The following is a 16435-nucleotide window of genomic DNA, read 5'->3' as shown; positions in this document are numbered from 1 at the left end:
CTGTATCCCAAGGAGATTAAAAAAAAAAGAAAAAGGACTTATTTGTATGAAAATATTTATTGCAGCTTTTTGTGGTGGCAAAGAACTGGAAACCGAAGGGTTGTACATTAGTTGGGAAATGGTTGAACAAGTTATGGTATATGATTGTGATGGAATACTATTATGAAATTAAAAGTGACAAGCAGGACAATTTCAGAAAAATCTGGAAAGACAACATGAATTGATGCAAAGTGGAATGAACAGAACTAAAAGAACATTATACACAGTGAAAGCAATATTTTTTGACAAACAACAATGAATGATCTAGTTCAGTGATGGCCAACCTTTTATAAATGGAGTACCAGCCTTGCCCCCACTCTACCTCCCCAAACTGAGTGCTGTCCCTGCCCTACCGCAGAGACCAAATGCCCCTCCTTTCCCTGCCTAGTCCACACAGGGGAGGGAGAATATGCTCCCATTGGCTCCTGGGCAGAGGGGCAGGTAATCTGAAAAAAATGTTGTCAGGCTTTTCTAGTAATAACTGGTGTGGGGGGCAAGTCAAGTGCCCACAGAGAGCACTCTGCATCCCATCTTTAGCACCCATGCCATAGGTTTGCCATCACTTCCCTAGTTACTCAAAACTTAAAAAAAATGAATGTTAAGATTTATTTTTACATGTAATTGGGAGGAAAAATAAAATATCATTGAAAAAATCAGAGGAATAGTAGATATAGACACTCTTAAAATGAAGATGACTCTGGGGTAGCTGGGTAGCTCAGTGGATTGAGAGCCAGGCCTAGAGATGGGAGGTCCTGGGTTCAAATCTGACCTCAGACACTTCTTAGCTGTGTGATCCTGGGCAAGTCACTTAACTCCCATTGCTTAGCCCTTTGACTCTTCTGCCTTGGAGTCAATACAGAGTATTGATTCTAAGGTGGAAGGTAAAGGTTTTTTTAAAAAAATGAAGATGGCTCAAGAAGGAGAAGTTTCCAAAATCAAATTCTGATGACATAATTATAAATGATCCCAATTAGGAAGAAAAGTAGAAGTAAGCACAAGAGAAGGAAATGTGACTCACAAGAAGCCTGTGGAAGTGCTCAGATTTCCCCAGAGCCTCATACAAAAGGTTATAGGAGGCAAACAGAAAGAAAACAAAACCTAAAGGAGCCCTTCCCAGCCAGCCTGTGGGATGAGCATCAGAAAGGTCACATCCAGAAGGAGGACAGGCTAAAGGAAAATGCTACAGAAGACAAAAACAGGAAAAGCAGATTTATGCTACCTCTCCTGTTTGTGGTCTCTGCAAATCACTTTCAACCTAAAAGGAGAACAAATATATTTAAGAGTAAATTAAGTGAAAGGTGGCAAGTGCTTATGAACATGAACCAGGTCCTGGAAAATTAAGTATCCATGAAAGGAAGGCTGTGAAACAGCAAAAAGTATCAATCAGAAATGATAGATATGAAGTCTGCTCATACCTTCCGATCACCATTAAGGAAGTCCTGAACAGATTCTGTCAGGTTTTCTACTACAATCAAACCTGGAGGCCCTTCAATTAGCAAAGGTGTGACATCTTCTGCAACAGTTTTTCTAGAAGTTCCAGGGAGTTCAATGTCTGAGTCTAATTAAAAAAAAAAAAAGAAAGAAAAAGAAAGGCAAAAGTTAATAATTCCTGTGCTATGGTGGTATAACATAATAGTGGTATAGCAAAAAGAACACTTATAACAAATATGCCATTTAATTTAAACCCCAACCTTCCATCTTAGAATTGAAACTGAGTAGTGATTGGTTCCAAGGCTATAAGGACTGGGAAACTGGGGTTAAGTGATTTGCTCAAGATTACACAGCTAGGAAGTGTCTGAGGTCACATTTGAAACCAGGACCTCCAATCTCCAGGCCTGACTCTCTGTCCACTGAGCCACTTAGCTGCCCCACAACAAATATGAAGCAGTGACATCTGTGTCTGAGAGAGAGAGAGAGAGAGAGAGAGAGAGAGAGAGAGAGAGAGAGAGAGAGAGAGAGAGAGAGAGAAAGAGAGAGAGAGAGAAAGAAAGAGAGAGAGAGAGAAAGAAAGAGAGAGAGAGAGAGAGAGAGAGAGGAGTAAAATTAGAATGAAACAGAATAGACCAGCACTGTTCTTATTTTAAAAAGTATTCCATATTTGGGGGATTTGCCATTTGATCTCATGAAGGCACTTCTTTTCTACACATATGTTTTGATTTGTAATTTATTTCTATACATACTATCTCTACTAAATCATAAATTCCTTGAGTGCAGGGAACCAGGTCTTTTTCTTTTTAATTTTTTTAATAAATTTAAAATATTTTTCCATGGTTACAACATTCATGTTCTTTCACTCCCCTCCTCCATCCCCCTCCCATAGCCAACATGAAATTCCACTGGGTTTTACATGTGTCATTGATCAGGACCTAGTTCCATATTATTGATATTTGCATGAGGGTAATTGTTTAGTGTTACATCCCCAATCATATCCCCATCAACCCATGTGATCAAGCAGTTGTTTTTCTTCTGTTTCTACTCCCAGAGTTCTTCCTTTGAATGTGGATAGTTTTCTTTCTCATAAGTTCCTCAGAGTTGTCCTGGATCCTTGCATTGCTGCTAGTACATAAGTCCATTACATTCGATTGTACCACAGTGTATCAGTCTCTGTGTAGAATGTTCTCTTGTTTCTGCTCCTTTCATGCTGCATCAATTCCTGGAGGTTTTTCCAGTTCACATGGAATTCCTTCAGTTCATTATTCCTTTCAGCACAATAGTATTCCATCACCAGCATATGCCACAATTTGTTCCGTCATTTCCCAATTGAAGGTCATCCCTTCATTTTCCAATTTTTTGCTACCACAAGGAGCGCAGCTATAATTATTTTTGTACAAGTCTTTTTCCTTATGATCTCTTTGGAGTATAAACCCAGCAGTGCTATGGCTGGATCAAAGGGCAGGCATTCTTTTAGCACTCTTTGGGCATAGTTCCAAATTGCCATCCAGAATGGTTGGATCAATTCCCAACTCCACCAACAATGCATTAATGTTCCTATTTTGCCACATCCCCTCCAACATTTATTACTTTCCTTTGCTGTCATGTTAGCTAATCTGCTAGATGTGAGGTGGCATCTCAGAGTTGTTTTGATTTGCATTTCTCTAATTATAAAGAGATTTAGAACACTTTTTCATGTGCTTATTGATAGTTTTGATTTCTTTATCTGAGAATTGCCTATTCATGTCCCTTGTCCATTTATCAATTCAGAGATGGCTTGATTTTTTGTACAATTGATTTAGCTCCTTACATATTTGAGTGATTTTTTGTCAGAGGTTTTTATTATAAAGATTTTTTCCCGATTTGTTACTTCCCTCATAATTTTGGTTGCATTGGTTTTGTTTGTACAAAGCCTTTTTAATTTAATGTAATCAAAATTATTTATTTTACACTTTGTAATTTTTTCTAACTCTTGCTCAATCTTAAAATCTTTCCTTTCTCAAAGATCTGACAAATATGCTATTCTGTGTTCACCTAATTTACTTATAGTTTCCTTCTTTATATTCAAGTTATTCACCCATTCTGAGTTTATCTTGGTGTAGGTGTAAGATGTTGATCTAAACCTAGTCTCTCCCATACTATTTTCCAATTTTCCCAGCAGTTTTTGTCAAATAGTGGATTTTTGTCTTAAAAGCTGGATCTTTGGGTTTATCATAGACTGTCTTGCTGAGGTTGCTTACCCCAAGTCTATTCCACTGATCTTCCCTTCTGTCTCTTAGCCAGTACCATATTGTTTTGATGACCACTGCTTTGTAGTACAGTTTAAGATCTGGTACTGCTAGGCCACCTTCACATTTTTTTCATTATTTCCCTTGATATTCTTGATCTTTTGTTCTTCCAAATGAACTTTGTTATAGTTTTTTCTAATTCACTAAAAAGTTTCTTGGTAGTTTGATAGGTATGACACTAAATAGGTAAATTAATTTGGGTGGGATTGTCATTTTTATTATGTTAGCTCATCCTACCAATGAGTAATTAATGTTTTTCCAATTGTTTAGATCTAGTTTTAATTGTGTGGAAACTGTTTTGTAGTTGTGTTTGCATAATTCCTGTGTTTGTCTTGGCAGATAGATTCCTAAGTATTTTATATTGTCTAGGGTGATTTTAAATGGAATTTTTCTTTCTAACTCTTGCTGCTGAGGTGTTTTGGAAATATATTGAAATGTTGATGATTTATGTGGGTTTATTTTGTATCCCGAACTTTGCTAAAGTTGTTGATTATTTCCACAAGCTTTTTAGTTGATTCTCTAGGATTCTTTAAGTACACCATCATATCATCTGCAAAGAGTGATAGCTTGGTCTCCTCATTGCTTATTTTAATACCTTCAATTTCTTTTTCTTCTCTAATTGCTACTGCTAGTGCTTCTAGTACTATGTTAAATAATCGAGGTGATAATGGGCATCCTTGTTTCACTCCTGATCTTATTGGGAAGGCTTCTAACATATACCCATTGTAGGTGATGCTTGATGATGGTTTTAAATATATACTATTTATTATTTTTAGGAAAGGCCCTTCTATTATTATACTTTCTAATGTTTTCAATAGGAATGAGTGTTGTATTTTGTCAAAAGCTTTTTCTGGATCTATTGAGATAATCATGTGATTTTTGTTGGTTTGCTTCTTGATACGGTAAATTATGTGGATGGTTTTCCTAATATTGAACCAGCCTTGCATTCCAGGTATAAATCCCACCTAATCATAATGAATGACCCTCATGATCATTTGCTTGAGTCTTCTTGCTAGTATTCTATTTATGATTTTTGCATCTATGTTCATTAAAGAGATTGGTCTGTAGTTTTCTTTCTCTGTTTTTGACCTGCCTGGCTTAGGAATCAGTACCATATTTGTGTCATAAAAGGAATTTAGTAGAACTCCTTCTTTGCTTATTACATACATCAAATAGTTCGTGTAGTATTGGGATTAGTTGTTCTTTGAATTTGATAGAATTCACTTATGAATCCATCAGGCCCTGGGGTTTTTTTCTTAGGGAGTTCTTTGATGGCTTGTTCAATTTCTTTTTCTGATATGGGGTTATTTAAATATTCTATTTCTTCTGCTATTAATCTAGGTAATTTGTATTTTTATAAATATTCATCCATATCACCTAGATTCCCATATTTATTGCCATATAATTGAGCAAAATAACTTTTAATGATTTCCTTAATTTCCTCTTCATTAGAGGTGAGGTCTCCCTCTTCATCTTTGATACTGTCAAATTGGTTTTCTTCTTTCCTTTTTTTTATTAGATTAACCAGTACTTTATCTATTATTATTTGTTTTTTCAAAGTACCAGCTTCTAGTCTTATTTATTAATTCAATAGTTCTTTTACTTCCAATTTTATTAATTTCTCCTTTGATTTTTAGGATTTCTAATTTAGTTTTCATATGGGGATTTTTAATTGTTCTTTTTCTAGTTTTTTAATTTGCATGCCCAATTCATTGACCTCTGCCCTCCTTAATTTGTTAATATATGCACTCAAGAATATAAATTTCCCCAAGTATAGCTTTGGCTGCATCCCATAGATTGGGGTAAGAAGTCTCATCATTGTCATTCTCTTCAATGAAATTATTAATTGTTTCTATGATTTGTTCTTTAACTAACTGATTTTGGAGAATCATATTATTTAATTTCCAATTAGTTTTTGTTTTACCTCTCCATGTACCCTTGCTAATTATTATCTTTATTGCAGTTTGATCTAAAAAGCTTGCATTTATTATTTCTGCTTTTTTGCATTTGTTTGACATGTTTTTATGGTCTAGTATATGGTCAATCTTTGTGAATGTACCATGTGCTATTGAAAAGAAGGTGTATTCCTTTTTATCTCTATTTTTTGCCATATATCTATTAACTCCAATTTTTCTAAGATTTTGTTCACATCTCTTATCTCTTTCTTATTTATTTTTGGTTGATTTATCTAGATCTGATAAATGAAGGTTTAGGTGTCCCACTAGTATAGTTTTACTATCTATTTCCTCCTTTAAATCCACTAGTTTCTTCTTTAGAAATCTGGATGCTATGCCATTTGGTGCATACATGTTGAGTACTGATATTTCCTCATTGTTTATACTGCCTTTTATCAGGATGTAATTACCTTCCCTATCTCTTTTAATCAGATCTATTTTTACTTTGGCTTTGTTAGATATCATGATTGAGACTCCTGCCTTCTTTTTCTCAGTTGATGCTCAATAGATTTTGCTCCAGCCTTTTACCTTTACCCTGTGTGTGTCTACCTGCCTCATGTGTTTTTCTTGTAGGCAACACATGGTAGGATTTTGGTTTCTAATCCCCTCTGCTATTTGCTTTTGTTTTATGGGTGAGTTCATCCCATTCACATTCAGAGTTATAATTACCACTAGAGTATTCTCCAATATTTTGATTTCTTCTCCTAGTTCTGCCCTTTCATCTTTCACTGTTTTCTTTTAAAAGTAGTTGCTTTTAATCAGTCCCCTGTAATCCCCACCCTTATTTTACTTCCCTTTACACTCCCTCCCTTTTTATCCCCTCTTATTTTTTTAGGGTCTATTAAATTCCCTCCCCCCTCTCTTTCCCTCCCTTTTTGTACTCCTTGCCCCACTTCCCACCTTGGTTTTTCCCTTCTCACTTTCCCTATAGGGTAAGGTAGAATTTGATACCCCAGTGGATCTAAATGCTCTTCGCTTTCAGGATTTATTCCACTGAGAGTTAGGTTTAAGCATTACATATTGACATTCTCTTCTTCTCTTTCTTATAATAGTATTCTTCCCCTCCCCTTCCCATGAGCCTCTTTGTGTGGTATAGATTATTTCTTCTTATTCCTTCAACTTTTTCTTGGTGCCATCTTCTATTCTCCCTACCTCTTTTTTTTTTTTGCATAAACATATCATCTTAGACCACTTAGTACCTCAACCTCTACCTATGAATAATTCTTCTAATTACTATAATAATGAATACAATTTTTGAGAGTTACAAGTAACATTTCTCCATATAGGAATATAAACAATTTGACCTTATTGAAGTCCTTAAAGAAGAAAATAAAAAAAATGTTTTTCTTTCCTCTCTCTTTATTTACCTTTCCATGTTTCTCTTGATTTTTGTGTTTGGATATCAGACTTTCCTCTTAGTTCTGGTCTTTTCTTTACAAATACTTGGAAATCTTCTATTTTGTTGAATGCCCATACTTTCCTCTGGAAGTATAAAGTCAATTTTGATGGCTGTAGACCCAATTCTCTTGTCTTTCTGAATATCATATTCCAAGCCTTGCAGTCCTTAGTGTGGAGGCTGCCAGATCCTGTGTAATCCTGATTGGTGTTCCTTGATATCTGAATTGTCTCTTTCTGGCTTCTTGCAATATTTCCTCCTCAGTTTGGAAGCTCTTGAATTTGGCAATTACATTCCTAGGGGTTGTCTTTTGAGGATTTAGTGTAGAGGGTGATCTATGGGCTCTTTCAATGTCTATTTTGCCCTCTTGTTCAAGAACATCAGGGCACTTTTCTTGGATAATTTCATGTAGTATGATGTCAAAATTTCTGTTGATTTCTGGGTTTTCAGGAAGACCAATGATTCTCAAATGGTCTCTTCTAGATTGATTTTCATGGTCAGTCATTTTTTCATTGAGATATTTAATGTTTCTTTCGACTTTGCTTTATTCATTCTTGCTGGCTTGTGAGATCATTAGCTTCTAATTGCCCAATTCTTTAAAGATTGGTTTTCTGCTATGATCTTTTGATTTTCCTTTTTGGTTTGGTCTATCCTACTTTTTATGGCTTCTAGCAGGTCATTTCTGGTCTTTAATTTGCTTATCATTTCATTTGATTTCTGGACATCTTTTTCCAAGGTTGAGAGTCTGTCTTTTAAACTGTTATTTTCTTTTTTAACTATTTCCCAGTTTTCTTGCCATGTTTCTCCTATCTTTGTAACTTGGTTCTCAAATTCTGGCCTGATTTCTTGGAGAGGTTGTGACAAATTTCTGGGGTTTTTTTGGAAAGTCTGGATGTGTTTGCTTGTTTGTCATCTTGTACTGTCTCCTCTGTAGTCTGGATTTTTTCTCCATAAAAATTATCCAGGGTCAATGTCTTTCTCTTGTTCTTTGTGGTGGTTGAAGATTGCATTTCTTGAACATTGCTGGCCATTACTATGCTGGTTTTTCCTTCCCTTCCTAGCCAGAAGTGTGAGGATGGCAGTATCTCTGTGTATGGAGCTTGGGAGTGGTTTTTGCCTGAGACTACTTTTCGAGTCTCCACAACTTCTACTGTGTGCTGCCCCTCTCCACTCTATCTAGCACCCAAGATCTGCGCAACGTACTGGTGAAAAGAGGGTTTTTGTTTTGAATATATTAAAGATTGGTCACCAGGGGAAAATTCCCCAATTAAGGAATAACCTCAAGTCAAAGTTGACTTTTATGGAAATTTATTTACAATTGAGAAGAGGTAAAAGAAATAAGGAAATAAGAATCTAATGCAGTAGGTAAATTACTACGATCCTCTAATTAATCCAGGTAGATCTAATTAACCCAAGCCAAGAGTCAGAGGGCCAGGGGGCCCAGAGGCGAATGAAGCAAAAGCTTCAGGCACAGAGTCTCTATTAAAGGGAATTTCCTTAAGAGCAGTTCAGGAAGATTCAGTCTTTAAACTTACCATGTGGAATTCCAAAGAAGATATTAAGAACAATCTCACCAAGATCTCAGGGTCCCAGCCAGCACTCCTCCATGAACCAGAAGAGCTCCTTCACCAGAAGACCTCCTTCTCCAGAAGCCTTTTTCTCCAGAAGACCCTTTTTCTCCAGAAGACCTCTTGATTCACTCAACCCTCTTTTTAAAGATATCACTTATGCGTCACTTCCTGTGCCTTCTTCCTAGTTTGTGTGTCCAATCACAACAGACGCTTCTCTTAGGACTGCCTAGGGGACACTCAGCCAATTCTGATTCGTCACCTACTCTAGCACATATGGGTTACAGACCTCCCAAAATTGGAGATGTTCTTACCTTTGGTGATTAAATCTAAAGATGGATAGTGTAGACTTAATCTAATTATCACAGCTCTTCAGCCTCCTGGGTCCCAAGTCTAGCTGTTATCAGGGGTAAGTCCCTGGTAGTCTTAGTCAGCTCCCAAGGACCTAGAGATTGCCCCTTTCTAGCTCTGATTCTGGTGTGCTGGCTCTGACTCTGACACACTTAGGTGGGTGGAGGAGGGTTGATCCACTCGCATTTTATTGGGAGCAATTTCACCCCCTTATGGCATGGAAATGCCCAAATCCCACATACCTTTAATGCTGTGCCCTACTGTGGAACCCCTTTGTTCATCTGAACTTGTTTTTTTTTTTTTTTTTGGCCTTTTGAGTCACCATGCATTTGTTGATAATGAGGAGAGGAAGGGCCCTACTTCTACACTGCAGCCATGTTAACCTGGAAGTCTGGGGACCAGGTCTTATTTATCTCAGTATTTCTTCCAGCACTTAATGCAATGTATTACACATGCTTAATAAATGTTTGTAGAATGTTGAATGACTTTAGGTAAATAATTTGACCTCTTTCCATACCTGCATTATGAAGAGGTTGAATTGGATGATATTTAAGATGCTTTCTATCCATACTAATTATTCTCAATTTCTGTAATTATAATGGCTAAATTTATGGCATATATATATATGTATATATATGCCATAAATTTAGCCATTTCTGTAATTATAATGGCTAAATTTATGGCAAATTTATATATATATATATGCCATAAATTTAGCCATATATATATATATATATATATATATATATATATATGGTCAGAAGACCAATTATAATGGCTAAATTTATGGCATGTATATATATGGTCAGAAGACCAAGGTTCAAGTCCCACCTTGGATACATCCTGAATGTGTGATTCTGGACAAATCATCATATGTTGGTGTCCACAGATGACTTTCTAAGAGTATAAGTTGCAGGGTAGATAGATGGCTCAGCTGATAGAGAGCCAGCTTAGAAGTGGGAGGTGCTAGGTTCAAATCTGGCCTCAGACACTTCCCAGCTGTGAGACTCTGGGCAAGTCACTTAACCCCCATTGCCTAGCCCTTACTGCTCTTCTGCCTTAGAACCAATACTTAGAATTGATTCTGAGTCAGGTAATAAGGAGGAGGAGGGGGGACAAGAGTATAAGTTGCATAGTAGTTATGGATGTGCATTGATGGATCTTACAGGAATTCCTTATCTCAAAGAAATCATAAGGCTGAACCACATATTCAAAAAACCACATAGTCAGAAAAAATCATAATGCTACATAGCATTTTCTTTTGGGGGTGGTTTCCTATGATTTCATACATGCAGGAAACTCCCAACATTGAAATTCCTTCTACTGATGCTGACCAGCATCTGCCCATATTTTATCTTAGAGAGTTGCCTGGAGTGCTGGGTCAGTGACTAGTCCTAAGATCACAGTGTCTGGTGATCGGAGGCATGATTTGATCATGGGTCTTTCTGATCCCAAAGTTGGGACTCTAACCATTACTCTATACTGTCTTTCCATGTTCCATGTGGTTCAGTATTACTGGACTATAATAAGGGCTATATTTCCCCTTCATTATCTTTTCCTTAGGTAAGTGATGCTGCTCATAGCCCCATTAACTGTTTCTTTTCTTATATCTATTCAACCTTGCTTTCTACATCTCCCAAGTATAAATTCTCTGCTTCATTCATGTTAGCTTCCTCATTATTTCCTCCCCAGGTCCCAAACACATTTGCAGATTTGTTCCTATTTTCATATCTTTGCAGATACTTTCCCCTGAAATTCTTCTATTTTTCACTAATAATTTTTCCATCTTGCAAAATTCTATAGTTCCTTTTAGGGTTCATTTGGAGTTCTATTTTTTTCACAAAATCTTCCTTTTCTATTTGGATCTGTCCCTTCTCTGAATTCCTACAGCACTTGAAATAGGCAGAAATTTTGATTTTTGGATGTCTCTAATTGTTCATTTAAACTAAGATACATTATTATGTGTAAGAAAAGTACTGTGCTAAGTGCAAGGATACAAAAGTAAAGAAGGTGTACAAAGAAGGGGTAAGGAAATGGTCATACTTCTTTACTCTTTTAGGCAATGGAAAGATGTACTTCAATCAAAATTGGTAGCATTTGGGGGCAGTAAGCCATTGGCTGGCTGATGAATTAGTTGCATCCCTGGCATTCTTGAAAAAAGCAATACTTTCTAAGTCAAGAGGCAAGGAGAGCTCTCTCCTTAGGGAGGGAGTCACTTCTGACACCCAAGAAGACAGCCAGCTCTGGAAGAAGTACCTAATTCTTGAGTAGAAAGTGCTCTTTGCCTTTTCCTTCATGCCTTACCTAGAGTGCTGAGGGGGAGGGAGGATGTTTCACTATCCTTTCTACCCCAATTCCAATAGTGTCTGGAAGCAGAACAATTCACCTAATAGTTGACTAGTGGACAATAGGCCTGCAGAATCTAGACTGAGTCAGGCTGAGCTATAGAGAGGAGCAGACCCAGAGAGCCTAGCAGACTGATAAACCCAGCAAAGATGGCAGACCTAATGAGGTCTAATAAGACCTCATGGGTGTGCTATGAGAAGAAAAAACACAACAGGTCCCTGCAGTGCAAAAGGGATTTGTCCTGGCCATGCCATGCATGTTCTCTACATGCTTGATTCTCTCCTGGTATTCGTTGTGTGTGTACACTCTTCCAACGAACAATGTGTCCTTAGGGGAAAGCACATCCCAGGTTTATAGGAAGTTTTGTTATTACTGTTCGTTCTGTGCCATGTCAGTAAATGACTTTGCTCTAAAGTAACTGTGCCAACTGCTTGACCACTAAAAATAAGTGTAATCAGCTAGGAGCTCATGAATTATGATTCTAGGGGGGAAGAAGAATTGGGAAGAGAATAAGCATTTATTAAGGGCCTACCATGTGCATGATCCCATGCTAAGCACTTTATCAATATTATTTCATTTGATCCTCACAATAACCCTGGGAGGAAAGTGCTTTGAATAGCCTCATTTATATATCCTCAGGTAAACGGAGGTTAAGTGACTTGCCCTGGGACCCACAGCTAGTAAGTTTCTGAGGCGGGATTTGAACTCAAGGCTTCCGGACTCCAGACCCAGGGCTCAGAGATTCACTAGGCCACCTAGCTGCCTTATTTTAGCAGTGTGAAAGCACCCAAACTTAAAACTTTGGAATCATCCTTTAATTTTCTCTCTTCCTCATACTCTACATCCAGTTAATGGCCATTGCTTATTGACTCTACCTCCACAGTATATTTTGAATCTGTTCCCTCATTACTATTTTTCTTATTATTCCTCAAGTTCAGGCCTCTATAAGTGTTAGTAGCTTCCTAACTATTTCTGCCTCTAGTCTCTTCCTTCTTCAACTCACACAACTTCATACAACTAACACTTGTAATTTTAATTCATTATTCAAATTAAATCAAGACTGGGGCAGCTGGGTAGCTCAGTGGATTGAGAGTCAGGCCTAGAAAGGAGAGGTCCTAGGTTCAAATCTGGGCTCAGACACTTCCCAGATGTGTGACCCTGGGCAAGTCACTTGATCCCCATTGCCTACCCTTACCACTCTTCTGCCTTGGAGCCAATACACAGTATTGATTCCAAGATGGAAGGTAAGGGTTTAAAAAAAAAAAAATACCAGGCTGGAGTCTAGTCGTGAATAGCTCTGGATGCCAGACACAAAAGCTTATATTTCAGTGGCCATTAAAGGTCTTGATTTAATTTGTTGTTTTTTTTTAAATTTTTTTTTAAACCCTTAACTTCTGTGTATTGGCTTCTAGGTGGAAGAGTGGTAAGGGTGGGCAATGGGGGTCAAGTGACTTGTGAGTTGAAGAAGGAAGAGACTAGAGGCAGAAATAGTTAGGAAGCTACTAACACTTATAGAGGCCTGAACTTGAGGAATAATAAGAAAAATAGTAATGAGGGAACAGATTCAAAATATACTGTGGAGGTAGAGTCAATAAGCAATGGCCATTAACTGGATGTAGAGTATGAGGAAGAGAGAAAATTAAAGGATGATTCCAAAGTTTTAAGTTTGGGTGACTCTAAGAATGTTGGGGGGGGGGGCAGAGGCAGCTAGGTGGCTCAGTGGATTGAAAGTCAGTCCTTGAAATGGGATGTCCTGGGTTCAAATTTGGCCTCGGACATTTCATTTCCTAGCTGTGTGACCCTGGGCAAGTCACTTAACCCCCATTGCCTAGCTCATACTGCTCTTCTTCCTTGGAACCAACACAGAGTACTGATTCTAAGAAGGAAGGTAAGTGTCTAAAAAAATTTGATGGTATTATCAATGGAAACAGAATTTAGTGGTAAGAAAATGAGCTCAGCTCTAAACATATTGGGTTTGAGGAGATGGTAGGACATCCAGATGGCGGATGGAAATATGAGACAGCTATAGTGCTCTTAAAAAATTCTGCTTTATATTGAACTGTACTTCCGCTACCCATTAATACTTATTCTCCAATTGCCTTCCATGTATCTCAAGTCAGTGATCATATCTCCTATGAAACTTTCTTTTTTATGTAGACTAAACATTCTTAGTTCCTTTAACAAATTCTCATATGCCAGGATTTTGAGTCCATTTACCCCTTGGACTCCCCCTCTTCCAGATTTGCTTCAGCATGACAATGTTGATCCTAAAACATAGTGCCTAGAACTCAAGATATTTCAGATAAGATTTGACTGTGAATAATCTACTACATTTTCTTTCATTTTTCCCACTGGTGACTATCCTAGGAAGTAGTAGTCATTCAAATAGTGTTTGGGGAATTTAATGAAAATCTTCAAATAAATTGCTACCAACCTATGTCCTGTATCTGGCTTTGTGTTTCTGCAAATGACTTTTTAAATCTAAGAACAGAAAACTATATCGCTAAGAACTTTCACGGGTTAGATTCAGCTCTTTTCTAGCCTAAAGAATGATCAACAAACATACTGGATATTATATTTCATTCTTACTTTCTTTTATTTATATCTAGCAACAGGACCCCAAGAACACTGAATTGAAATCCAGAAGGCCTGAGTTTTAATCCTGCTTCTGCCACTTACTATCTACGTGACATCATGGAAGACACTTAACTTTTCTGGACCTTTGTTTCCTTATCTGGAAAATGATGAGACTGGACAAGATGGTCACTAAGTTCCCTTCTGGTTCTAAATTTTATGATCCTGAATGTCATAGGCTTAAGGAACTCTAAATTTTAATTTTCTATTCCTGAATATCATTCTTGTATACCTAACTTGGTTACAAGATCCCAAAAGACAGGGACCAGATTTGCAGTCCCTAAAGCGTTTAACACAGTGTTCATGCCCAGTTAGGCAATTTTTCGATTGGCTTTGAAGAGGTTCTTTCCCCCTGGGGGGGGGGGCATCCCCCACCTTACCTGTGAAATCAATTGAACTTGCATCTTTCTTAATCCCCTCCAATCTGCTTAGCTGAAAGTCCACACTTCCGGAATCATTGTCTGGAACAAAAGGAAATACCATCTCTTCAAGAGTGTTGAATCTAGAAATTAACATAGTATTAAATACTAATAGTGAGAAGTGATCAGTTAGGCTGAGTATGGAAAATGAGGAGTATAATTCTGATGGTCAAAAAACCCTCTCTGTTTTGGGGGGTCTGTGATATCCATAAGGTTTGCTTGTAATAAACTTCTATTTTAATGAAAAGAAAGCAAGATATACATATGGCACAAAGCAGCTGAAATGCTTTGGGACAATGATGTTGTATTTTGGTTCTTTTAACAATTAATTGACATGGCAAAGTCTTAGAATGATTGACTTTATAGTGAGTAAAGGATATATTAATCATTCTCCCTTTGACAAAAAAATTTCTATATTGTTGTTTGAATTCACATGCTAAAAATTTATTTTAAGTTACCCGTTGCTTTATAAAGGCTAAACAAATTAACAGCTATCCAGCTGTGCTAAGATCACTTTTCTGAAGAGTTTGTAATATAAAATCAGAGATTTAGACCTAGAAAAGAGCTTATCTATCATGTAGTTTCCTTCATCTCAAATTTTAGAGATGAAGAAAGGTGAAGCCATCAGAGATAAAGTGGCTACCCAAGAATACACAGGTTAGCAATAGCAAATAAGGCCTCCAACATCAGTCCTATGATACCACATTCAATACCTATGACACTTTTAATTCCATTACCTGCCTCATTAAAAAAATCAACAAACACACTGATATATAACCTATATCATACTATTTACCAACTGGGGGAGAAGGATGGTAAGAGGGGAGAGAGAATCTGAATTGGAAAATGTCAGAAAGCAATTGTTAAAAATTATTTTTATATGTAATTGAAAAAAAAATTTAAACTATTCAATTTTTTAAAATTATTTAGTGTCTGTGCTCTTGCAATAATGCCCAACATAGAAACATCTATAATTCCTGACGAATTACTGACAACTGAGAGTAGGTAATATGAAAAAAGCAGAAAACCCTCAAATTATCATAATTATTTTTGTTATGGTCTTACATTTTTAGCACTAGATCTACTTTCTTAACCTTTAAAAATCATTTGGTTAATGCAGTAGTGAATTTTCTCATTTTAAGTAACATTGTGCTGGTGGAAAGATATAAGCAAACTGGATGAAGAGAGAGAAATAGTGCTCAAGGGGGGAAAAAAGGTGTTGGCTTTCTTTTTAGAATTTTTAATTCCCTTTCCTGACCTATGAGACTGCTTAAGCTGCTCCAGGGCACCCTGATTCCTTTTTTGTCTTGGATATAGAGTCAGAAAAACATATCCTGCTTTTTAATAGCAATATTAATCATTTATCTGGGATCAATAAAATATGAGTTTATCTAGAATCTCTAGATTATCTCATGTCCATTCAGCTCTAAATCTATGTCTGATTCATCCTTAAATCACATCCTGGGAATAGATAGAGTGAACAGGCAAAATCTTTGCACGATATAATGGAAAAGGCCCCTAGATGGCTTTATGACTGTGGGCAAATCTTGTTCCAGGCCAAAGGATCTTGCTTCAAATTCTAGCTCTGGTACTTTCAAGCCTCTGTGACCTTGGACAAGCCCCTTAACATCTCTTAGTCTCAGTTTCTTTATCTATAAAAATGAGGGTGTTAGATTAAATGATCTTTTGGATCCTTCTAGGTAGGCAATTGGATATGGATTCTATTATAATTCTTTTTTTTTCCCTTAGGGCCTTAGCTTAATGAGTGCTTAATAAATGTTTATTATAAGTATGGGTGACTTCTTGATCACATGAATATCAAGATGGGGGACTAGATAGTTTCTCTGATCCTCATGATCTCTCAAACCTCTTCAAAACATAATTTATGTGCCAAAGATGAAACAATTTCAGCTGTCTCCATAATCTATGTCACCTGGAACCCAAAAGAAGGTTAAAAAAACAAAACAAACTCTATGAACTGATCACTGCCTTGAACTCACTTATCACC

General features: G+C 37.0%; 1 protein-coding gene across 1 annotated transcript in view; it reads right to left on the bottom strand.

Moving 5' to 3' along the window:
- The window catches only part of MROH8 (maestro heat like repeat family member 8), a 72202-nt gene extending 57678 nt beyond the window's left edge, over positions 1–14524 (bottom strand). Inside the window, exons 1-2 of the mRNA XM_044659799.1 lie at positions 14389–14524; positions 1455–1597 (exon numbers count right to left, since the gene is read on the bottom strand). Coding sequence (XP_044515734.1) covers positions 1455–1597; positions 14389–14524 — 279 coding nt within the window. The remainder of the gene's footprint in view (positions 1–1454; positions 1598–14388) is intronic.
- Between the last annotated feature and the right edge of the window lie 1911 nt (positions 14525–16435).

The sequence above is a fragment of the Gracilinanus agilis genome, chromosome 2 (assembly GCF_016433145.1).
Source record: "Gracilinanus agilis isolate LMUSP501 chromosome 2, AgileGrace, whole genome shotgun sequence".
Lineage (NCBI taxonomy): Eukaryota > Metazoa > Chordata > Mammalia > Didelphimorphia > Didelphidae > Gracilinanus > Gracilinanus agilis.
Note: the sequence above shows the minus strand (reverse complement) of the source record. Positions and strands in the feature narration are given on the sequence as shown.